Below are 26,028 nucleotides of genomic sequence, written 5' to 3'. Positions count from 1 at the left end.
CAGTGCTCTGTAAACCCATGGTGCATGGCCATTGATTTAACATTTTCTCTCTCTCTTTGGGGCAACTGCTAATGGAACAGAACAATTAGAAGAGCACAATGGTAACTAATAACCACACAACCCAAAGGCTGACAAACAAAAACGAAGTCCAATACTTGGTAGCGTTGTTCCGATACAATGAAGGCTGTCCTTTTACCCACGTATCACACTGCTTGGGTGATTCAAAGATCTATTTTTTTTTTTACTAGACTGTTGTTCTTTCTGTTCAGAACTTTACATTAGTTACACAGGTCTACTGGCACTGTAAAGGACTTCTCATTGGAATAGTTGGACCATGATAGATTCTTAGCAACAGTGCAGAGTATGGATTAAGCAGTGTGATACGTGGGTAAAAGGACAGCCTTCATTGTATCTGAACAACGCTACCAAGAGCACAATGGTATCTGAAGTCGTTTCATTCAGACCATTCAGTTTACTTTGGTTTGGGTGAATGTCACATTGAACAGAAGGTCAGTTGATTCAATGTCACCGTGTAATTTGTGCAGGAGTCGGCAAATGGAGGGGGTTAATGCTGGGGTTTACATTTAAAATTTAATTTTGATTAATGTTAATGTTGAGGTGTGGAAGTGTAGCATTGAAAATTATATTTATATCTTTTTTGTGTTCCCTACTAATATCCAACTGGCCCAATCATTCCCCCCCTGAGAGAGCTGCCCTGAAATCCATTCTATTTTTAGAGCCAGTGGGCCCTATGAGCTTACCAGCTTCCTCAGGAGGACAGATTGAATGTTGGGCCTATCTTCTCTGTTGGGTGAAAGTCAAAGTCCGTTTATTTCCCCTAGGTCAAACTCTTTGGTTAGCCCCTCTTGAGAGTCGAGAGGTCAGACAGTAGGAAGCAGGTCAGGTGACAGTCAGATGGACATGGTCTCCTCTCTCCTTGGACTTTTAATCTCTGACTGGACTGACTGCTCTCCTTGAGGTCCATTGATGCTGCTCAAACTCTGGGTGAATGCAGTCATCTTTGTGTTTCCAGGGTTTGCCCACCGCTCAACAGCACATGCTCACTAGGTCCAACCCTCCTCAAATGCAATGCCTACAGCTCATGCTGGGTGCCAACCAAGTGGCGGACCACAGCTGCCCCCCCAAGCATTAATGAGCCAACAACAGCCACTCACTCCAGTCCTCCCTGAATCTCTCTCTCTCTCTCTCTCTCTCTCAGCAGCCCAATTTGCTAACTGACTATGGGACAACTGGGTCACAGTCAATGTTTTGTCCCTCAGTATCAAGAGAGTGAGATTTCTGCTTTTGTTCTATGGATTTTCATTCACTGTTTTTTTCAACAAATTGATCTTCAATACTGATAAGTTTTTTATCATATCAATACAATGAAATCATATTCAGTGATGCAACCATCAACAGAATGATAATATACTGCATTTGCTAAAGTTCTGTATTTAGCCATTTGTTTTGATGTAGAGCTACAAGACTTGAGAAGACGTTTACACATGTAAAATTACAGTCTTTTAAAAATCATTTGTTAACATATTTTGTCTTGACAATCATACTGCCTGTCTTTAATGTTAAATTAAAAAACATGAAAAGCTCATTCTGTGGCACAGATGGATAAAGCCTCGCTACTGGTGAAGTCCCAGAGGAAGGGTGTCAGGGAGTGGTTAATGCCTGTTTGCCCATCCTGGGTAGAGTTGGGTAGTCCTCGTTCACTATATGACAGTGTCTACTGAAGACAGAGTTTACAGCATGCAGTTTATGTCCTGTGGATGTATGCTTTTTGGTAGTAGGTGCTGGAATGCACACGCTCACTGGAAAAGACATAACCGATCCTTTTATCTGTGGGCATGCACATCAGATGATAGAGGAAGGAACAACAGTCAGTCTGCAGACTACTGCAAGGCTAGCCAATAACCAGATAGTGACCAGAGGTCAGAATCAAACCCTGTACCTTGTGTCTATGAGATGAAGACCTTAGCAATTATACCAACACTGCAAATAGCTTTAAAGACAGAAAACTACCACCATAGCTGCCTTCAATGATGGCAGTGTTATGACTGATCCTTGCCCCAGTGATGGGTAATGACTGGACATTTAGTGGTGGTGGTGGTTCAATGGTTGGCTGGCACAGAATAAAGACAACAATTAAAATCAAATAAGCAGGTCAGCCAGAAGCATCTAAGCCACATAGTTTAAATGTTTACCAAATGCCCTTTTGAAAACAGTTTGGACAACAAAGGATTAAAGCTGCAATTAAAAGTCATCACCAGTGTAAAAAGTTAAACAGTATTTTTTAGATGGTCCTATATTAGCAGTAATTTTCCTGGCTTAGCATTAACTTTATTCATGTCTGCTAACCTCACATTAATACTCAGGCTGACGTGAATAATTATCTGATTATTTATTAATTACACATCCACAGCAGCATTGTAAAAGGTTTTTAAGCACGTTATTAAATCACATTTTAAATAATGGCATAGGTACACATATCTTAACAGTAAAGAAAACAAAGCACAATAACATTTTTCAGTCATTACTTTCATGCAGTAAACATATTTTCTTTTTAACAATTATCATTCATATCAATATATCTAAATTGCTGAGTTTCTACATTCTGTTAAACCTTACTCCTCATCTTGAGAATTATTCTGCAATGCATCATTTTCATGAATTTGCTCCTTTCCCTTTCAAAAGATCCCACTCCCAGTTATTTTATTTCTTTTACAATACTCAATACCTCAAACGCATTTGGTTTAGATCTTAATTTCCATTTTCTAGTAATTGCTTTTTGGGCAACCAGTAGCAGTAAGCTTAGCAAGGACTTACAATATACTGGCAATTCAGTCCCAATATCCCAGCTCAAAAGAATAATTTCCTTAGTGATAACAATTAGCTACCCCAACATTTCTGGCTAAGTACTCTAGAGGGGATTTTTAAAACCTGACATAACTTCCTAATCACCTGTCTTTCTTATCACACCCACAGCATTTGCTGTCTACCTTAGGGCACATTAAAGAAGCACAAAGTGTTTTTTGTTATAATAAAATGCAAGTGCACTTGATAATATTAAGTGATGTTATGAATAACAAACGGCTAATCAACAGCACATAGTAGGAGACACTTCCAGGGTTCATAGATTTCATGTGTTTATTTACTAAACTACTGTTTCTTATTGGCAACGACTGCTGTTTAAAACTGTGTTCAGTGACTAATGAAACAAGCCAAAAGTTGATTTTGTTAACGGGGATTATTGTATAAATGTATCTATAATTTACAATATGGATACTAATGTATATGCATTTCAGGTTTAACTACTATATAGCAAAATAGTTGAGAATGGTTTTACAGTACATGTTTAAAAGCATACTGCTTGAATGATTGTACCCTGAAATGAAAATCTTGATTTCTGCTTTTCATAAAAATGTTTTCAAATGTAGTCGGGAAAGGTCCTGCATAGTGTGCTTTGATCCTCACCTCTATCCCCACTAAAATACTGTACAGCCGGAGAGTGGCACAGTGGATAGTGTGATAGTGTTGTCGCTCCACAGCAAGAGGTTCCCCAGTTTGATTCTCGGCTAGGGTGCCTTCTGTGTGGAAAATGCATGTCTTTCCTGTGTTCATGTGGGTACATGAGGTAGATAGATTGGGGTCTCTAAACTGGCCATTGATGTGAGTGTGCATGTGGGTGTGTGGTACACAAATACAAACATGGCAGAGCTGGACCAAAGTGTGAACCTTTGATCTAGATGATTGTCCCTGTTGAAAAGACACCCTGACCCCATGTGTAAAAATGGGAAAAAGGGTTATTGGATGGATGAAGTCATGGCCTTGTTAAGTAGGAAACGGAAAAAACAATTTTACAAAAGAGCCATTTTTGGCTTTTTAACACTGACATTCTGCTAGTTAAATTTTATACCTAACGTTTATGCTAACAAAAACCAGGACATCCTGATACACTTTAAACAGCTCCATAATCAGTTTAAAAAGCTAGTGCATAAAGATAAAAAAGCTTACTACACAAAATGGCAGTCTAACCATAAACAAAACCCCCATAAATTCTGGAGTTCCAGCTCACCTCTCCTGAACCCTGGCATAAAAAACAATCCTTGTTCGCACCCTGACAAACCTTCTTATGAAATTGCCTCTCACTACAACCCTTTCTTTATAAACTCAATAACCAACATTACCTCTAGCTTTCCTCGTGGCACAGACAGCGTAAGTGACACTGCTCTGCCAAACACCTCCCCTACTTTCCCCATCTTTACAAGTACCACACACCCCTGAACCCAACCCTTATTCTACCCCTAATTTCACTATCAACCCCATTTCTACCACAAGTATTAAAAGACCACTCCTTAAGCTCAAATTCTTCTCTAACGCACCTGACAACTTACGCCCAACATTTCTAAAGATTGCTGCCGAAGCCACTGCATTCCCTCTAAGTGTCCTAATTAACAGTCCATTCAAGAATCTTATGTGTCTAAATTATGGAAGAAAGCCTATATTCTCCCTCTTCACAAAGGGGCAAAAACCATGACATCTCCAACTTTCAACCTATCGCTAGCCTGTCCAATCTCTAAGATTCTGGAAACGTGCATTCACATTCAGCTGATGCTCTATCTACTTCATAACTACCTCCTGTCCTCCATACAATATGGTTTCAGACCTGGCCACTGCACTACAAGTGCCCTTATATACTGTGATAATGGGAAAACAGTATCTACCATATTCTTAGATCTTTGAAAGGCAATACAAAACATACTAACATTGGACTTTCCTTCACCACTCTCAACTGGTTCTCAAGCTATCTAAAAGACTGTCTAGACAACAAGCTGTCAAATGGAAAAACTCCATCTCTTCTTAACACCTCTACTGGAGTTCCTCAAGGCTCCATACTTGGTCCCCTCCTATTCACTATTTTCATTAACAATTTCAACACATCTATAACCAATGGAGTCCTTATTCAATATGCTGATGACTCAACCATTGTCTGCACAGCTGACTCTATGTCTGAGCTCCAACTCAAAACCCTGACAGCTTTCTTCACCACTGAATCCTGGATGTTTAAAACACTTAGCCCTCAACCCTAATAAATTCAAGATCATGCTTTTCACCCCCCAAAAAACAACTCTGTTGGACAAAGCTATGTTCAATATTTACTCCCAAAGTAAAACACTAATAGAAGTTGTCAGCCACACAAAACTTCTGGAAGTATCCATAGATGAACAGCTAAAATTCGATATTCATCTGCAACAAAACATCCAAAAGCACATCAAAAACATGGAATCTTCTGTAGGCACAAGCAGTTCCTTAGCCCCTCCACCAAACAAACCCTTGCCTCCACTTACCTACTCTCCTCCGTAATATGGCACCCCTCTACTTACCAGCCTCCAAACCTCTGTAAAAGCTAAGTTTGAGACATGTTATTATAAAATTGCAAAACTTGCAACAAATTACAAAAACTTCTCCCATCCCTGTACTGCTCTTCACTCTCTAAAATGGCTGGAACTACCAAGTACCTCAACTATCTGCAACTTACTACTGCTCTCAAACTTATCTTTAAACCTTCTAGTTCTATCTTTACCTTCTACCTCCAAAGTAGGCCCCTCAGATCTGAGAATCAGCAACTTTTTCCAGTTCCCAATCCAAACCTGCTACCAGGCCAAATTCTGTTCTCTTACTCTTTAGCCAAGAATGGGAATGCTCTTCCGTTAGTAATCAGAACAATCCCAAACCATGGCCACTTCAAAGCTTCTCTCCACATTTACTCATCTTCCCCCTGGAACTGCACTTGCACACAGCCTCCTTGAATACCTAGCTGTAATGATATACTCTCTCCCTACATTCTATGCTGTGTATTATCTAAAAATTCTCAATGCTATAATTTATCTCTAAACATTTTACAATCCGTTCATTAGTATTTGTCTGACCACTGAATTGCTAAGTGTGTGTTTTTAACTTGCAATCCAATATGTTAGATAATTGCATGTTACCAATGTAAAGAATTTTATTTGATTGCACTTTTTTGTTGTACTGAGGAGCTTTGCTTGATTGCACTTTTTTGTTGTACTGAGGAGCTTTGCTTGATTGCACTTTTTTGTTGTACTGAGGAGCTTTGCTTGATTGCACTTTTTTGTTGTACTGAGGAGCTTTGCTTGATTGCACTTTTTTGTTTTACTGAGGAGCTTTGCTTGATTACACTTTTTTGTTTTACTGAGGAGCTTTGCTTGATTGCACTTTTTTGTTTTACTGAGGAGCTTTGCTTGATTGCACTTTTTTGTTGTACTGAGGAGCTTTGCTTGATTGCACTTTTTGTTGTACTGAGGAGCTTTGTTTGATTGCACTTTTTTGTTTTACTGAGGAGCTTTGCTTGATTGCACTTTTTTGTTGTACTGAGGAGCTTTGCTTGATTGCACTTTTTTGTTGTACTGAGGAGCTTTGCTTGATTGCACTTTTTTGTTGTACTGAGGAGCTTTGCTTGATTGCACTTTTTTGTTGTACTGAGGAGCTTTGCTCCCCGTGCTTCCACTGAAAATGGGCTCTGTTTGGCTCAGTGGACTTTCCTGGTTAACAAACTGCAGATAAATAAATAAATAACTGGGAAAATATGAAGAGCACTATTGAGAATGAACTTTTGTGAAAAAAGGTTTCATTATATTTGACAAACTACAATTATTGTGATTGTTTTGAAGTATGAACATTGCTTATGCTTTGCAAACATAATTTTTTTTTTATTTTTGCAGAACAAAACTATGTTTAAAAACACAGTATCATTAAAGTTGCACATTTGCAAAGACCAGTGAGCCTAAATCTTTAATCTTCACCATTCCTTGTTAGATGCAAAGTTCATTCATTTCATTATGGATTACACACTAACTAAATATTGTATTTTTCTCTTTCAGTATATGAGGATGCAGGCAATAAGGAAAATAAAGATTTATTAGTATTCCTGACATAAAGATAAGGAAAATGCATATGTGATCATTAAAGACAGTTTTTATTAATTTTGATGAAATACAAGCATTCCAACTTAAATGATCAATACATATTCGAACCATATTTTAATACACATTTGTGCACATGAATATAGAGAAAAGAGATGATAGGTTAATATTTTTGCATTAGATTGACACCCCTTCATTTATTTTCAGAAACCTGACCTAAAATTACTCCTGGAAACCTTTATCTTGGACAGGAAAATCCATACTGTCGTGCATCATGTATCATTCCATTAGAACAGCTCCTACGAATCTCCTCGAAAAATATATTGGATTATATTGATGATATTGCTTCTGTTGTTGATAATGATTGCAATCTCAAACACGTCTTAATACGTTGAATTAAACTAGAATAAAAACAGAATGAATGTCACGTTTGCTAGCAGCATACAATATATGCACTGTTCATGCCATCCATCATTGTCAGCAGCATAATGTGTAGTGACAGAAATGTAATGCATGCATTTGTAGGCACTGTGTGCAGCATCTGTCACCGTTCACAGCTTAACGAATTCAACATTCTCAGGTTACATATTTACTGCTATAAAAATACTAGTAAAATAATGCAAGTTATGTTACATTCATTCAGAGAAGCATATCATCCAATGGTGCATTTGATTTTTTAATTTACATCCCATTATCTATGGAAGTAAGGAAACTGCGGTGGTGGAGCTGCAGTAGCATTGTCACCTCACAGTAAGATGTTGTCCTGTTTGATTCTCAGCTAGAGCGTCTTCTGTGTGGAGACATGTGTGAATGGGCGTACCTTCGTTGAAGGTTGTGCATCAGAGCTGGCAACTCGGCACATAAAAATCTGCTGCCAATTATTGGACTGGAGTTCTGCTGTGGCGATCCCTAACCGAGAAAAGCCAAAAGACACATCTATGGAAGTAAGTGATAACATACATCCACTTGGCTACAATTAAGAACCTTTCTTCACTGTAGTCCCTATTTATTCTAGGAGAGTGAGTTATATACCAATGAGCTTTTCCAGCAGACATATCCTGATACATTTAAAATCTTATCTTGCCTAATCAATTTTTATTCCAAAGGGATGAACTAATTTATTGTTTTAATATTGCATCCAATTATTTATTCATTGTTTATGAAGGATCTACTTTTTCTCAACATACTGAAGCTTGCATTACAAATTCAGTCATAGCATAAGTACACACACCATCATAATGCATGCACTCTTGCATACACTTCATGACGAAATGTCTCACAAAGAAAAATATTTTTTGAAGAGGATAAAGCACTTGTACCACCATCTGAGGGGATATTCGTCCCCACATTTCTTACGTTATTATTCTGACTTTGAGTGGCTGCATCTTTGTGAAAAAAGTGATCACTGACAGGTGATGTAAGACCTGTCTCATAGGTTTTTCCTGAGCAGCACTGACCATGTGCCCCCACAATTCAATAACATGTGAGTATAACAATCTCAGTACAATGCTGCAAAATCATCATGATTATCTGTGACTCAGGTGCTATTGGTCTGCCTTCTGCATCACTATTTAACACCTTAATTGAGTTATTTCATTGTTTTAGATTTATTAATCAATAGATCATCAATCAGTGCAATACAGTGAATGCTCGATGGTAGCCTGCTGACACTTATAAAAAATGAGATTTAAAAGTTCAGGTACTTGTTTAGAAGAGAAAGTTTTTCACTTGTGCAAAATATGGGATCAAGCAAGTTGTCTACATGAAGGAATGTATCAAGTAATCAAATTAAAATTCTGAAAAACAGCCAGTTTCTCCTAGGTAAGTGAACATGGTTACTGAATATGTAAGCATTAGCAAGGATGCTAGGATGGTTAAGTTTCACTGGCATTATTTTTCACTTTTTCTACTAGCCAAGCCTGACCACCAGCACTCTTCTCCCTGGTCACCCAAGTGGCCTAGTGATTTTTGAAGCTTTTAAGGGCAAGGAGGGTTAGGCTTCCTGTGGAGAAACAGACAGCATTAAACCGTAACCCCAGTGGCTGCTCTAGGCTCACTTCCTGCTCATGTAGACATTAAGAGGTAAACATCCCACCTCCATGGTGATGTGGCCATCCTGGTTTCCCACTCTCCAAAGGAATGTGATGGGGCACTATAACTCTATGTCCAACCTCCAGGGTGTACATTACCTCTACTGCTGTCCCACCCCCACTTGTAACCTAATATCTATTTTTGTTATGCTGACAAGAATATACCAGTAGTACGGCAGGTAGACATCCGCCAAGGACGTCACTCGCTGCACCCCCTATAAAAGAGGTGAATGGGTCATGCCCCTTTACTCCTCTCTCACTCCTCACTAACTCCTCCGGTACCCAGATTACTAATTATACCCCAGTCATCTGGATCATGGACAGGGCTACATGTCTTGACAGCTATGCTGATTCCAGTCAGTGAAATTCCACTTAGGTTGTATCATGGAAGGTGCTAGAGATTAAGAAGGTGATGGACAGTTTTGTAATATTATCAAATAATATGAATGAATAAATGATGATGGCACCGGATGCATACTCTACACCCATTAATCAGTTGCATCTTGCTGTGACGCTGTTAGTGTTAATGACTAGGTGTGTGACTTTGCAGCTTGAGGTGGAATTACTGAAGGAAAAGCTTGCTGGCCTGTTGGACAGAGCCTGAAGAAATAACTTCTTTATTACTGTAGTGCTGGAGAAGGCAGGAGGAGATGATTACATCACTTTTGTTTTCCCAAATCAAAATGTCATAATGGACTCCACTACATTTGATACAAATCAAAAATGAATAGGTGCACATATTGTTTATATCTGGGAGTACTGTTGCAGATTCTAGGCCCAGGCATATCCCTGTTGAAATTTGAATCATTTATGATAAAAGATCAGTTGCTGCTTTTATTATAGAATACAAACAAAGTGAACAAAAGGGTGTGTTTTTTTTTTTTTTTTTTAGAATTGCTGTTGTTTGCAGACTCCAAAAAAAGGATGACGACTCTGGTCAGATTACCAATGAGGGAGTGTCATGCCAATAAGTTGAAGTTTTGGCTTCTGTATGCAGCTTTTTTAAGAATGTATTTTCCAAAAGGATTTAAAACATTCAAAGATCTGCAAGTGGCAGTAAAGGTGATTATGGAATATAACTCAAAAGGCTCAAAATGGCAGTAATCTGGATGTGGACAAGGGCTCATCTATGGAGTCCAGTAAACTGACTGATTGACCAGTGATTTGTTTAGGAGCACTTCGGATGTTGGTCACACCAAGATCCATTTTCAGTCATCATATCAAGACTGGCAAGTGATCAAAAGTTACTGCAAGTAGCAGATCAGCCAAGGGGGGTGGGGGTTGTATGTTGTTCTTTGTGAATAAAATGCAAAGCTTCCTAGACTTAAAGGACATCTGAAAGGACTGCTAGAGACAGAAACTTGGTATTTCTCATTTTACTTGTAAGTAAAACTATAAGATGGAGTAATTTACATGTGGCACTAAATGAAGATGAAAACATTCATTGTAAAATTATTTGTTCTCCTCATTACTGCAGTGAGGAGACTTAAACTGCTGATGAAGTTTGACATTGTTGGACATCACTACTGGAAACACTTTCAAGAGGGCTGCCATAATGGATATTCCATTACAAACATCAGGAAAAATGTCTTTGAAGTGGAATATATCATTAAACTTGTAGTTAAATTTGTCAAAAACTCATATACTGTGCCACTTGATTTTGTTACGGAGATCTTGCTATCTCCGTTGCTTCCACCCACAGCTCTGATGTACTGCGTAAGCATATGCATGCGCAGTACATCAGAACTGCCGCAGAATACCAGACAGCTGCGGAAGGGCAGCATGGAGGCATTATACAATGCCATTATTTAAGAAAAGTAAGTATTTTTTTCTTAAATAATGTCATTGTATAATAGCAATAACCCACTTCTGGGTGTGGGTAATGCTGGATTTACCCACGGTTGTCTTTGGCCACTCGGGCTTCGCCCTCATGACCAAACCACACCAACCGTGGGTAAAACCAGCATTACCCACACCCACGTTGCTTAAATATATGAAATGAGGAGCATGAAAAATGCAAACATTAGCAAACAATGTGCTTTTTATTCTTAAAAGGAAAAAGTATATCACTTAGGACAACTTACAGTCATGCTGGGTGTGGAATTTGAAGTGCAGAAAATAACTGATGGGATTGTGGGGAGAAAATATCACCTGGACACTTGGTGTATTACTGTTTCTTTGTGAAAACAGGGCAGACATAGGGTTATCTCCAATACTGAATGACACGCCAGTAGTGTAACTGAATCTATTCAATATGTTTACATATTGTAAATACACTCAGTTGTCTGAGATCACATAAAATAGCATAAGTCACAAGCAATACTAACAGTAGGGTTTTCTCATTATAGACCTGATTTTAGCTGCTTATAGAGACTCAGAGTGAGAATCAGGATTCATACAGAACTGCTACTTCCCTTCAGGCTTAAAAGGGCACTTGGCAATGTTATCCATTGTTGTCTTTGCCTTTTTTTGCAGTATATATTTAGCCTGCAGCAGGATAGGTCTGACAGTTGGCCATTAGAGGATATAGAGTGGGGAAAAAGAAGATTTTACTCTCTTATTATGCATAAATGATGTTCATATACATATGGCTAACTCAGCCATTGATTTTGGGAAATTATTCACTCACTAATTTTGAAAGATTTTCATAATATACAATTAATACTACTAAGAGTATGAGAATACAATTACTTGTGTCCATTTTCCACATATGAAATCTACTGGTTTATGAGAAGCAAAATATATGAAGAATGTGAGAGTGTAGATATGGGATTTGAAATGCAAAATTACACAGAAACTAACAAGAAAGCTTACATTGGAATTTAAGAACTAGAGCACCTGAAAACTGCACCTGGACAGAATTCTGCATGTCTGTATTATGTTGTGCCCTTGTTGCTATTATCTGTCTGCCGTGTCCTCCCTGTGGTTATATCGCAACATTTTGCAAGGTCATTGAAGAATATCATGCAATTTTCTATGGGATAGTGGTAAGTCCAGGGTGGCTTGGGAAAGTTATTCATTCATACTGTGAAAATTAGTGACTGAAAGCATGTGCTCCTCAAATAAACTGAGAGGTTATACAAATGAAAAACATAAGATCATAAAAGATGAGAAGGAAGCAGTTAATCTCTTTATGAGAAAATACTAAGGAATGTGAGAGGGCAACTGTGTGCAGATAGTTTTTCAAGTCCCATGTGACTGCCTGCATTATGACAGGTGTGTCATGTGCCTGCCATGAAGCAATGGCTGAAGTTCGTGCTGCTAATCAGATCAAGTGCAGCGGGTGCTCAGGAGTGAGAATGACATGAGAATGCAGAAGGCAAGGTGCACCAAACAGCTTTGGTGGTCAGATGACAGGGGAACTTGGGACCATACAGCAAACAAGCTCCATTTGTAAATTATTCTGAAACAGAAGAAGAAGGGATAATAATATGATCAGTTATTTATGTCTGAATGGCATGCTGAGTACATAATCCCTGAATCGGTGAGCACTCATGTCAGAGGCCAGAAGCATAGCTCCCTTTGTTAAGGTACTGGTTGGCAAGCAAAGTTCTGGAAGATCTTAAACAAGAGTGCCATAAAAGACAAATATAATAATGAGAAAACAGATAGATAGAAAGATAAATAGATAGAGACATATATACACACACACACATATATATATATATATATATATATATATATATATATATATATATATATATTCACTTGAAAACATCGAAATTCTAAACCATCAAAATTCATATGGTCGAAACCATATCATCGAGTGTTTAGAACATCGATGTTGCCAAGGGTAAGAAAAAGATAAGGAAAAAAGGGAAAAAGCTAGTGTTTCTGCAGGGCAGCAAGGTGCCCTGCACACTGTCTGTGAATGTGCCATCTCTGTGATGGCACTGCAGACAGGGTACATGAAATCTCCCGTTTAGCACTTCTGCATATAGCGCTAAAACGGAGATTTCCCTTTACCCCACTGAAGTGCGATCTTGGAGTTGGTATATTAAAGCTGGGAGTAGGGGGGGGGGTGCAGCCTGCATAAAATAGTTTTTAGAGGTTTTTTCTTTTTTTTACATTCCCTTTGAATCTTCGATGGTTTGAAACTCGATATTCTGGTCTCGATTATCAGAATTTCGACGTTTCAAGCTTTCGATGATTCAAAGTGGAACTATATATATATATATATATATATATATATATATATATATATATATATATATATATTATATATATATAAGTAATATGAAATGTACAATTATGGAAAGTGATTTGTTACTTGGCATTGGATTGCAACCAACACTATGAGGTTCAGAATTTTGCTTGTAAAGTTCTGTACAAATATTTTTATACCTCTCAGAAGACTGAGGAAATTGTTAATTAGCAAACAAAACAACTGCACTTTGCAATGATGGTAGGAGGGAAGCTGGGGATTAGCCTGTCTGCTCTTTGTATTTTAATGTTGTTAATCAATCAGTTTCATTATTTCTGTATTCATTTTTCTGTTTAGCTTGCCCCTATTACCTGCTGATTATCATACCCCATCCCACCAATGGATATGTTTTCCCCATCACCAGGCTGACAGTCAGGATGAGAGTCAGCTGGGGGAAGCCATCATTCAGGAGGGTAAGAAAAAAGGTCTGAGATTTTTACTTGTTGGCCCTATCCCCCTGTGTACACTTGGCTGAGCACCAGTGGGGGGAGGTCATGCAATGAGCTGATAGTGAAGGCTGTCACTCACTCCTGAAAGTGGCAATGCCTCAAAGCAGCCTCTCCCTGGAAGCACAGGGATTACTCCCTGATCTCCATCAGGAAAGTTTCACCAACTACATATATATATATATATATATATATATATATATATATATATATATATATATATATATATAAATCTAGTTCAAAAGATTGAAGTTTCAGAACTTTCAAAAGATTGACAAGAAAATGCTGATGTTCTGAAACAACGAAAGCTTGTCCAAGTTATATAAGTTAATTATAAATAATAATAATTTTGATGCAAAATTGGGGAACTTAGATAGTGGTGGATTGAGTGGCTCAAAAAGTGGCAAGAATAAAGGTTTGATACTTAAATCAGTTAGTCAAACTTTTTCCAGTTTATACTGCAAAGTTTTTATTTGCAAATATATACACAGAGGGCAGGATTCACGAAGGCTTGCACAGAGTGTAAGAGATGTGTAAGACTCCATGCAAGCCTCGCGATCCAGGAACAGCCCGAAACTCCGTGTAAGAGACCAGCTAAAACATCTCTTACATGGACTGGGCGTGGATATGCTAAATACCTCACTTGCAGCCGAAAGGCATGCAAATGAGGTAGAGTAGCGATCCACGAAGCAGAAAGCAGCCCGTGTAAGAGACGTTTTAGCTGCAGAAATGTACTCAGTTGACAACTGAGTACATTTCTGCAAAAATCACAATGGAGCCATGTCAGCTCCAAATAAAGGGTGCATATGTGTCAGGCAGCATGCCAATGGCCAAATATGTGGCCACTGGCAAGGTACGCCGATGTGTGTGCGCGTGTAAGCCACTGTGAGCGTGTTTCTGCTAGTATGCATGTTGCTCTCCCCTGAGGAAACAGAAAGGAAAAAGGAAGCAACAGAATTAGTAGGAAGCTAGCAAGGAATACTGCTGGAGCTAGCAAGTGAAAACAATTAGAAGCAGGCAATTACACAGGCAGAATAGTAGCTCAGCCAAGCACTTAAAACTCTGCAAACAGCAGTGCAGGATGTTTCTCTCAAGAGACACTGCAAGACAGGAGTAAGCTATTAGAAGTGAAAACTGAAAAAGCTGAACTCAGAGCAGAAATGCTAGGGGCTGCCATAGCTGTCATAAGGAGACATAGGCGACTTGCTGAGGGTGGTGACAATGCAGATGGTGCCAGACAACCCACAGTGAGGAGACGGAGAAGAGTGTACAGGCCCAGGGTCACCTACCATGGGTTACATGAGCTGGAGATAGTAGAGTGCTACAGAGTGGACAGAGACCTCCTGCAGCAAATTGTCGAGCTGTGCAGGCCACGCCTCACACACAGAACCAACAGAGGGGAACCCATCCCAGTGGAAACCAAGGTATGTGTTGGCCTAAGAATACTAGCAACAGGTACCTTCCAGAGACCAACTGGTGATATGATGGGGATATCACAGGCATCAGCCTCCAGGGTACTGCACCAGTTCCTGGATGCCATGTCAGCACATGTCAGTGATCATGTATACTTCCCCAATGCCCGTGAGGTATTGGCCAGCAATATGTGTCTCTTCCAGCAAATAGCGGAATACCCTGAGGTAGTGGGTGCAATAGACTGCACGCACATACACATCAAAGCACCAGCCGGTGAGCAGGGTTGGGCCTACATTAACCGCAAGGGCTTCCCCTCCATCAACTGCCAGGTCATGTGTGATGCCCAGGGCATAATAATGAATGTGTGTGCTGGCTGCCCTGGGAGCTACCATGATTCCCATATCTGGCATTTGACGCAGCTGTACCAGACATTTGCCAATGGGGACATCCCACACGGACACCTTGTGAGGGATGCAGGTTATGCACTGGAGCCGTGGCTGATGACACCCATCAGAAACGCACACACACCTGAACAGGAACGCCATAATGAGGCACATGCACAAACACGTAATGTAATAGAGCGTGTGTTTGGGCTGCTCAAGTCACGGTTCCGGTGTCTGGACACATCTGGTGGAGCCTTGCAGTACTCACCAACTACATGTACCCAAATTGTCATGGTATGTGCTATGATACATAATATGATCTTGCGAAAACAGCTGCAGCAGGACCAGCATAGGGCCAGGCCAAATAGCCCCCCACCATTGCCAAGGCCATCACAGGCAGAGTGTGACTCGGAGGAGGAACAACCTGAGCCTGCCCCAGTAGGCAGAAGGAGGCGTGCCCAGTATGCCCTGGCCTTGGCAAAGAGGCAACGCATAGCACATACACTGGCTCAGTAGGAACCCTGGGAATGATACCCCTCTCTGACTCACTCGTATAATAACATGGATGCCTAAAATGACATAACCTGCTCTCAAACATGTACAGGGAGTGTAATATGTGCATCCGACAAGCAGCCCTGCAGCACCACCTGAGGCATGAATGCCACGTGTTAAGTAATGTAACACCATGTAGTATATGCACACTTGAGGACCCTGACTAACATCCTACCCTGACCAAGCATGATGCCACAATATGATGATGGGATGATCAATTGCAATAATTGGCTGCAGTATTGCAGTTAGTCAAAGGGGATCCAATGTGTGCCAGCCTGGGATGACATGCTGAGCATGACGTGATGCTCCACCTGCTAGGGGTGGCATGCACCTATCAGTCCAGGCCTCATGGATACCGGCAAAGGCTGTCATTACCCACAGCGTGCCCTGAATAGGTAAGGCTCAAAACACAAACCCACCTCCATAGGTACCACAAGGGATAAAAACCTAGATGTAATGCTACACAATGCCAGAAATCTAAACAGCAAGATGCGTGCAGTGTAAACTCATCCAGTATGGAGAATGTTGATATCTGTCCTGTAACAGAAAATTGGGTCAAGGCTCACAACAGCACCCTAACAATACCAGGTTACACCTCATACTGTGCTGTACAGCCTCAAAACATGGAACAAGCTACAAAAGGAGGGTGACTAGCAATAACTGTCAAGGATAACCACACCCCCATGTTGGTACCACAACAAGAAGCAGCATGGACTAGCTATGGTCAAGTAACAGTGGCTAAAACTGCTTCCCAGTTTATAGCCTGCTACAGACTACCGTCCTAACACCAGGAACTGCACCTGGCCTATGTTGGAATACATGAATATATCAAGCCCCCCAAACCACATTATATTGGTTGACTGAAAATACCCAGACATAGACTGGGAGCATTATACTAGCTCCAACACTGTAGGAGAAAAGTTCCTAGAATTCATAAACCAAAATGCCCAGGAACAACGTACCACTCCCACAAGAGGGGTAAGCATACTGGATGTGATAATCAGCAACATGGATACTGGATGGCAAGATGAGAAGTGTATCCCTCACTGGTAAGACCAGACCATTGAGTAATCACACCGGATATACACGTCCTGACCACAGTCCCTGGCCAGAAAACCACAGTGAAAAACATGTGTAAAGCATAAGTTGCACCCCTCCAAACTGATGTGTAATCCATTAAAGGCCCTGTGCAGGTGCAAAATATGGGCCACACCTCAGAACCTGTTATACAGGCATTCCATGAACAGAGCCAGGAATGCTTGGATTATGCAATCACAAATAACAACAAGACACAATGCCATACACGCAGGCATCTGGCATGCTGGACTCCAGCCATTACCAAACCATGCAAGAGAATGAGGAAGCTACTACATGATAGAGCAAACATAAAAAGGGAAGTAATCACTGATCAGTAGTATGGCAATAAAATATGTCCACACATACAATCCACTAAGGCCAGCTACAAGTTGAATCTGTGAATCCTAAGGCAATGTAACACCTGCCCCAAGTACACAGACAACCCTCAACTCCCCCCAAGAAATACAAATATATGTGAGAGATGCAACCATTTATCCAAACCGGAGGCTGAGCTCCCTCCACTCAGTACTGCCAAAACTAGTCAGGAGGAGAAGGTAACCACACACACCACAAACCCAGTCCCACATAGACCTATCACAACTGCAAACCAAACACATAAACACAGGAAAACATTCCCGGAGGCCCTAATTACAAACACACCACACCAACAGAGGCCTCCAAAGCAGACCCCCAAGTAACCACAACCTCCAAACATAGCACATGCAACACATAGTACACAAAGCTGGTGTGCCAAACAGTCACAGGCCAGAAGGAGAAACAACATGCCTGATACAGTTGTAATAGGTGACTCTATAGGCAGACACACTGCTGTCCCGCTCACCAGACTGAACAAGGGAAAGGGTACAGTAAGCTGCCTGTAGGCTGCTACAATACGCCACACAAGTACGCAGGTCACCCCAAAGCAAGTAGAAATATGATGCAGTCATTGCCCATGCTGGTGTGAATAACCTGAGATGTACCTCCCTGGACTACATGAAAAGAGACATAGATGAGCTCTCTGAGTATGTACTCCAGGCCGGTATGACACTGCCCGTTTGCAGCATCCTACCCTCACCAAGAGTGATGCCACAGTACAAACACAGAATGATCAGCTTTAACAGGTGGCACAATTACTGCTGTCATTCCAAGAGGATCTAATGTCTGTCTGCTTGGGATGTCATGCATGACAATCCATGCTGCTGTTCCAGGGATGGCTTGCACCTGTTACCCCTGGGCGTCTGGATATTGGATAAGGCTTTTGCCACCTCCATAGAGCCTTATGTAGGCAAGGCTGAAAAGACTAACCCACCACCCTAGAAAACATAAGTGGTAAGAAACATAAGGGTAATGCTGACCAATGCCAGACATGTAAACCGCAATATGCATGCTCCTGAGGCCCTCCCCAGTATGGAGAACATCGATGTCTGTGAAGTGACAGAAACCTGCTGCAAGCCTACTGACAGCACACCAACACTACCAGTAATATCTCATATCATGCGTTATGGCCCCAAAACCTGGACCAAAACATAAAAGGAGGGGGAGTATCCATATTCAGCACAGACACCTATACATTCAGGTAACTGACAATGCACGAAGCATCGGAGACCACCCATGTGCACCTAACCATAGGCAAAACTGATGTACAGTCTGTAGCATGCTACAGACCACACTCTCACACACAGGAACCCCACCCAGACGTCCTGAAGACACTGGACAGTATGAATGTCCCACCAAATACCAAACAAGGTACTCACAAATTACCACATAGGTGGTAAACCATTATGTATGGAAGGAGTAATCAGGGACCTAGGGACACAAGTGGACAGTAACCTGTTATGTGACACTCACATTGCCAATGTGGCTAGGAAGACTGTCTATATTGGACACCGTATCATGAAAGGATTCACATCTACGTCAACAGAGGTCATTGTGCCCCTGTACTGTTCTCTTATCAGACCCATAATCTAGTACAATGCCTCATTTGGGATGTACCTTACCTGACACCTGCAGCAGTTAGAAAGACCTCAAAGGTACTTCATCAAGAGGATAAAGGGTCTCAAATATATGTCATATGCTGCCTGGCTGTAGACACCCCAGCTGAATACAGTCACATACTGCCTACACAGAGGCATTGTATGTCTGTTGTACAAGGCCATGTCCAACACAGGAGTAATGGACATGCTCCACCCCACAAAACTCAAAGCCATTGGAGCTGTGAGAGTGAGAGATGTCAACCTCAACACATAATGAAATAGGATGTGCTGGAGGGACAGATATATAACCCAGAGGCTCCCAACACCCTGGAACAGAATCCCACTCCATGTTAGGCAGAGCCCCTCACTGACACTCTTCAAAAGGAATATTGCCAAGTGGATGGATGATCATAGATGTACACTGGGGGTCTTCACTGTGTCATGTCCAGACAGAGGCACAGTAAAGTAAATCATAAATGGCCATAATATTCACATAGCAAGGGGCGACGAAAGACGCACACACTCTGGCTAGGCATACAAATGCCCTAGGGTGGATAGCCTAGTATGAACCTATGAAGATACAAATTGTACAGGACACTAAGGATAATCCCAAGTCGTACTCAACTGATGGTAGGAACCGTGTTGGTATTTCACAGATATGCTCTGAATCATACAAATATTACAAACAACATACCAAACACACACACATATTGCCAACATACAACCTGACAGGTGCAGTGCAACCCCCCCCCAGAATGCAAAATATCTATCCCAGCAAACTGCTTGTCCCCTGACATTGCAGATGCTGAGGTAACAGCCAGCATCTACAAAGCAAAACACACAGCAGCAATGGTATGAGATGGTGTCCTGGGCTGAGTCCAACATGGACTCCAAGAAGAATGGAATGCAAAATCACACTACTGCTCAATGTCAGCCTTACCACAGGATATGTACCCAAAGAGCAGTGTACAACAACAGTGGTCCTTCTCAACAAAGGTGTTGCCTGAATGGATACTGCAAACTACCACCCCAGAATCCTGACAAGCTTGGTCTGCACAGCTATGGAAAGGATCAGCATGTACCGCAGACATAAAGATATTGGGGACCTACTGACACTGGACCCTACCCAGTGTGGCTCTCTGAAGTGCAGATCCTGCCCCTAAACATGTTTGACTCATTTGAAACAGTCATTAAGGTCATTGATGAGGGCAATGTGGTCCACATAGCGTAGCTGGACCTTGCAAATACGTCCATACAATACCCTACGTGTTCATTATAGATATGCTCACCAGCTTAAATATAAACCCCTATGTCAGTAGAGGAGTTGCAAACCAGACCAAGGACAGAACTGACATGGTCAGACATGCTGCAGCCATGTCAGACTACAAACCAGATATAAGTGGCATCCCACATGGCTTGGTCCTGGGACCTCCCTCGTTTGGTATATATGTCCCATAGGTACAGGCCAACATGGAAGGACTGTGTCTGAACATGTATGCAGAGGACTACAAACTGCCCACCATATCTGACCCTCCAGCTGACACAAGCATCCCACAAAAGGGCCACATAGAAATAGACAACTGGTGCCATAGCCATGTCAGCAAGCTAATTGCAGAAAAGTGTATAGTCAACCCCAGTGGATATACAGTACGTGCCCACCAATTACCACATATGTGTTAACCCATTACGTACCTAACATGTAATGAGAGACCTGGGGACACAAGGTGATAGATATCCTGCATTGGACAAACATGTGGCTGTAGTGTTCACAGAAACATACCATATACCCACCTAATCATGAAGGTTGTCAGATCTAGATAAGGGTAGGTCATTGTGGCTCTGCAGTCATCCTTCATCAGCGTTACAATTGACTACAATAGCCCCTGTGGGATGTACCTCAGCAGACACCTCCATCAACTGTAAAGTCCCCAACAGTACCTCACCAGGAGTATCAAAGAGCTTGAACAGATGCCATGTGTTGCCTGATTAAACAAACTGCAGCTTCACACACTGCCATACTGCCCACCCAGAGGCAAGCTGTGCCTGATGTATAAAGCCATGTCCAAGCTGGAATCAATGAACATGCTGCACCTTGTACAATCTGAATGGTAGTGAGCTATGCACATGACAGACCTGAACCCCAGCACTGACATACATAGGACAAGCTGTACTGCATGATCCATAACACAGAAGCCACCCCCACTCATGAGTAAACTCCCAGTACAGGTTATCCATAGAGTCACTCGTCGATTCTCCTCAAGAGGAATCGTGATGAGTGGATGGGAGATGGTAGGTTTACCCTGGGTATCACTGTTATGTCACAGGTAGACGGAGGCACAGTATACTAACCATGACATATGTTATGGCAAACTCCACTTACAATGTGTCAAAGGACAAACACACTCTCCGACTAGCATTAGAAATGGCCTAGGGCACATCGCTACTGTTTGCCAATGTACACCTATGTTGTGGATTACACTACCAATGTTGGACAAGCCTGGTATAAGTAGTTCATATCTGAACATAATGCAACATGGTCAGATGTGCACAACTGGCCCCTAACCAGGCTGTTGTGCTCACTATGGAAATGTAAAGCAGTGATAGGACTAAAGCCCAGGATACTGTCCACCACAGTGAAAGTACTGAACCAGTACACTATACGGTACTACAGTGTTAGGTCAGTATGAAAGGATGCTGACAACTGTATGCAAAGTATCCCATGCAAACCCTGCAGGTACAGTATAATCCCTGTTGTATTCACACACAAAGCAGTTGGACAGTAACTACACAACATGACACACAACACACAACCATAAACAGGAGATATTGTTGAAGTTCACACTCATCCACAAATGTGGTGGGCTGCAGAGTTCAACACATGGAAAGCACACACTGGGCATGCTCGCACACTTTGATAAATGAGACATATGTCAGACAACATGCCATGGGAAGGCTGAACTGGGCATGCTCACACACTTAGGCCATATCTCAGTTTAGCAGTTGGCCACAATCTGCCCAGTGCACACAGTTAAATGACTACAGAGACATACTTGATATAGTGGATCCCTCCCATATGCAAACATCTTCCACAGATACACACGTTGTTCATACAAACAGGGAATGCTATGGCAATAAAGACCTGCAAACAGTCTATCAGCAACAAATAATGTGCATCTGACAATTAAACATATGGGTGTAGAGGTCAACACTAGGCTGTTTGCCCTAGGGAATGACAGCTTAGCCAGAATGTGCTTGGCGTCTGCCTCCCCAGTACAGTAGGCTACTGTGCCACTGTAAAGTAGGTCACATAAGGCACCGTGTGAGGCTACTGTGCTGTGCTTCTGTCAAGCAGGGACACAGTGGAGATCCCAGGGATTGAATGTGCTAAGCCACATCCATGTTGTTGGTGTGTGCTGGAAGAGGGTTGCTGAGGACCTCTAACAGTAAGTGGGCGTCAATAACAGACTGAGGGAAGCCTTATCTGCATTGTCTGGACAATTTCACTGTCAACACTGTGTTGTGATGATTATGTGGGATTGAAGTGTCGTGCCGGTACTGTTCAGAGATGTCCTCCCTCTGTGGGCTACTGCTCTGCAATGTATTAGCTCACTCTGTCTGTTGGACAGCTCATATATGGCTGGTGTACACCTGACAGGTGTCCTGTTGTGGAGCAGTCATGGGTATATTTGGGATAGCATGATCAATGCAAACCTTCCACATTCTCATAGAATGCAATTGTCAAGGATTATGCAGAGTGGCCAGTATACTCCCCCAGCATGGGTCCTTTGAAGTCTTCCACCCCAGTCTTCACAAGTGTAAAGTCTGCTTGTGATAAATACAGTTTGTTTGCAGTGACAACCTTGCCTGGGGGTGGGGATGGGATATGGATGTCCAGGGAAAGGTGGGTATGATTAGATATCAACAATGGTGGTCTACCTCTGGTGTGGAACAGTGAGTACCCATGTTGCAGATGGTCAGGTGCAATATGTATTCCCCTTGTGGCTGTGGTGAGTGGTCTGCCATAGCACATGGACTCACAAATTGTAGTGGCTGTAGGGTAATGTTGTAGAGGCCTGAGTAGTTCCCACACACAATATGCCTGTACCTGACGCTAACAACTGGAATGGTGTATGTGAACACCTGCATATCCTGGCACTGTTCCCAGGGAAGCAAAGTGTGTGTCCTGGATGTGGGAGGGGTGGTCTGGACTGGTTGTGTTGTGTGTTACAGGTCCTGTGGTCACGAAGCATGGTATAGAACATAACCTGCCAGTGCGATGTGCATATCTGACCCTGAAGTAGGTGGCTGCAAATGCATATATATGTTATCCCCCACCTGACAGTTAGTACTAGATGTACATACCTCTGCAAAAATAATGATGTCAGCACCCTATAAATACTGCAGGTGCAGAATAGATGCCCAGTAATTCGGATAGTGCACTCTGCTAATGCGTCTCCCTCAAGTGTCTTAATATAGGTAGGTAGGGGTTTGAACCCTGCAAATGCTCAGTGTGGGTGAGCGGGGTTGTTGTGTGTGCAAGTCTGTGTGAGGGAAATGTCCCTTTTGGCAACTGGGAAAACACACTACATAATGCACATTCTCCTTTCTAAACACTGATGATGTCAGCACCCTATAAGTACAGCAGGAGAAAGGAAACCTCCCAGTAATGCGAATAGCGCGCTCTGCTAATGCGTCCGTCTCGAGTGTCAAAACATAGTTAGGTAGGGGTTTGAATCCTGCAAATGCCCAGTGTGTGTGGAGGGGGTTAGTGTGTGTGCAAGTCTGTATGAAAGAAATGTCCCTTTTGGCAACTAGGAGAACACACTACATAATGCACATTCCCCTTTCTAAACACTGATGATGTCAGCACCCTATAAGTACAGCAGGAGAAGGGAAACCTCCCAGTAACGCGAATAGCGCACTCTGCTAATGCGTCCGTCTCGAGTGTCATAACATAGTTAGATAGGGGCTTGAATCCTGTAAATGCCCAGTGTGTGTGGAGGGGGGTTAGTGTGTGTGCAAGTCTGTATGAAAGAAATGTCCCTTTTGGCAACTTGGAGAACACACTATAGGATGCACATTCCCCTTTCTAAACACTGATGATGTCAGCAACCTATAAGTACAGCAGGAGAAGGGAAACCTCCCATTAATGCGAATAGCGCACTCTGCTAATGCGTCCGTCTCGAGTGTCATAACATAGCTAGGTAGGGGTTTGAATCCTGCAAATGCCCAGTGTGTGTGGAGGGGGGGTAGTGTGTGTGCAAGTCTGTATGAAAGAAATGTCCCTTTTGGCAACTAGGAGAACACACTACTGGATGCACATTACCCTTTCTAAACACTGATGATGTCAGCACCCTATAAGTACAGCTGGAGAAGGGAAACCTTCCAGTAATTCAAATAGCACGCTCTGCTAATGCGTCTCTCTGAAGTATCATAACATAGTTAGGTAGGGGTTTGAATCCTGCAAATGGCAAGTGTGTGTGTTTGGATGAGGGAAGTTTGTGTGTGTGCAATTCTGTATGACAGAGATGTGCTTTTTGGCAATCAGGAGAACACACTACATGATTCACATTACCCTTTCCAAACACTGATGATGTCAGCACCCTATAAGTACAGCAGGAGAAGAGGAACCTCCCAGTAATTCGAATAGTGCGCTCTGCTAATGCGTCTCTCTCAAATGTTATAACATAGTTAGGTAGGGGTTTGAATCCTGCAAGTGTGTGTGTGTGTGTGTGTAATTGCAAGTGTGAGAGAACAGTTCCTTTTGTCAACTACTACAATACACCAGATTCTGCATATTCCCCCAGTAAACACAGGTGATGTCGGCAAGTGTGAGAGAACAGTTCCTTTTGTCAACTACTACAATACACCAGATTCTGCATATTCCCCCAGTAAACACAGGTGATGTCACCACACTATCAGTACAGCCAAACAGGGCTAATCGCCCAGTAATGCAAATAGTGTGCTCCGCTACTGGGTCTATTACTACTGTCAGAGCACAGATACGTATGTTTTGGAAACCCACAACTGCCACGTGTGTTTGTGTCACACAAAATGCCCATGTGTGGGTTGTTCTTCATAACAATGCATGACAGTGCTTAAACCAGCAATGGCAATGCACACATGATGTATGTGTATGACACATACACATATATACCTGTGACCTTCAATAGTTCCCATGTCTGACACGTGCCTCAAGTGAATAAATGGTATTTGCACTGCATAACATTATGACTGTGTCTTACTGTGCAGGGGCTGCAAGCGGTATGTGTATATACAGTGTGAGTTGTATATGGTATCATCCTAACAGCGGGGGATACACATCTGGTCTGGGTCATATAGACTATATGTAGTCGATGAACAGGTGCTGCATGTTCACAACTGTTGTGGGAGTGGCAACATGTTGTTCCACTGCAATTCAGTGACTACATGCTGGGAACCTTTCAGCTAGTGTGTTGTAGCTACAGTAATGCTCACACACAATGTTCGGCTGGATGCAGTCCAGCCATATAAAGACATATCTAGAGACCGTCATATTCCCAGTGTTGTTAGGGAGGACAGGTGGGTTTCCTGTGTATGGGAGGGTTGTGTGTGCCAGGCTATGAACCAGAAGGCAGTGCAACACACTGTTAGCTGCACATGGATAGGCCCTGATGCTTTGTGCTGTGCCAACAACCTAGAGGTGTGTGTATCTGTGGTGCCTTGAGATACCTCCCCCCGTTCATGTGTGGTACATGTGTAGGGGACGACAGGCATGGTATGAGATATAACCTGGCAGTGATGGGTTGCACCTGTGAGCCGTGAATCAGGAATCTGTTACTGCACAGATATTGCAGTTTACCGTGCTGCGGACAGTGTCCAGTGCATGCATCTTGCGGTGTACCCTGCTGGTGTTGTGTAGCATTACTGTTAGTGTCCTATCCCGTGTGATACCCGT

The 26,028-nt window shown here is 42.1% G+C and overlaps 1 protein-coding gene across 1 annotated transcript in view; it reads right to left on the bottom strand.

The window, feature by feature from the left end:
• Positions 1-6,924: 6,924 nt before the first annotated feature.
• LOC122810848 (embryonic protein UVS.2-like) overlaps positions 6,925-26,028 on the bottom strand; it is a 237,680-nt gene continuing 218,576 nt past the window's right edge. Inside the window, exon 6 of the mRNA XM_044082400.1 lies at positions 6,925-7,354. Within this exon, the coding sequence (XP_043938335.1) occupies positions 7,350-7,354 (5 nt within the window). The 3' untranslated portion in view covers positions 6,925-7,349. The remainder of the gene's footprint in view (positions 7,355-26,028) is intronic.

The sequence above is a fragment of the Protopterus annectens genome, chromosome 9.part0 (assembly GCF_019279795.1).
Source record: "Protopterus annectens isolate FY-2018-M chromosome 9.part0, PAN1.0, whole genome shotgun sequence".
In the NCBI taxonomy this organism is placed as follows: Eukaryota; Metazoa; Chordata; order Ceratodontiformes; family Protopteridae; genus Protopterus; species Protopterus annectens.
Note: the sequence above shows the minus strand (reverse complement) of the source record. Positions and strands in the feature narration are given on the sequence as shown.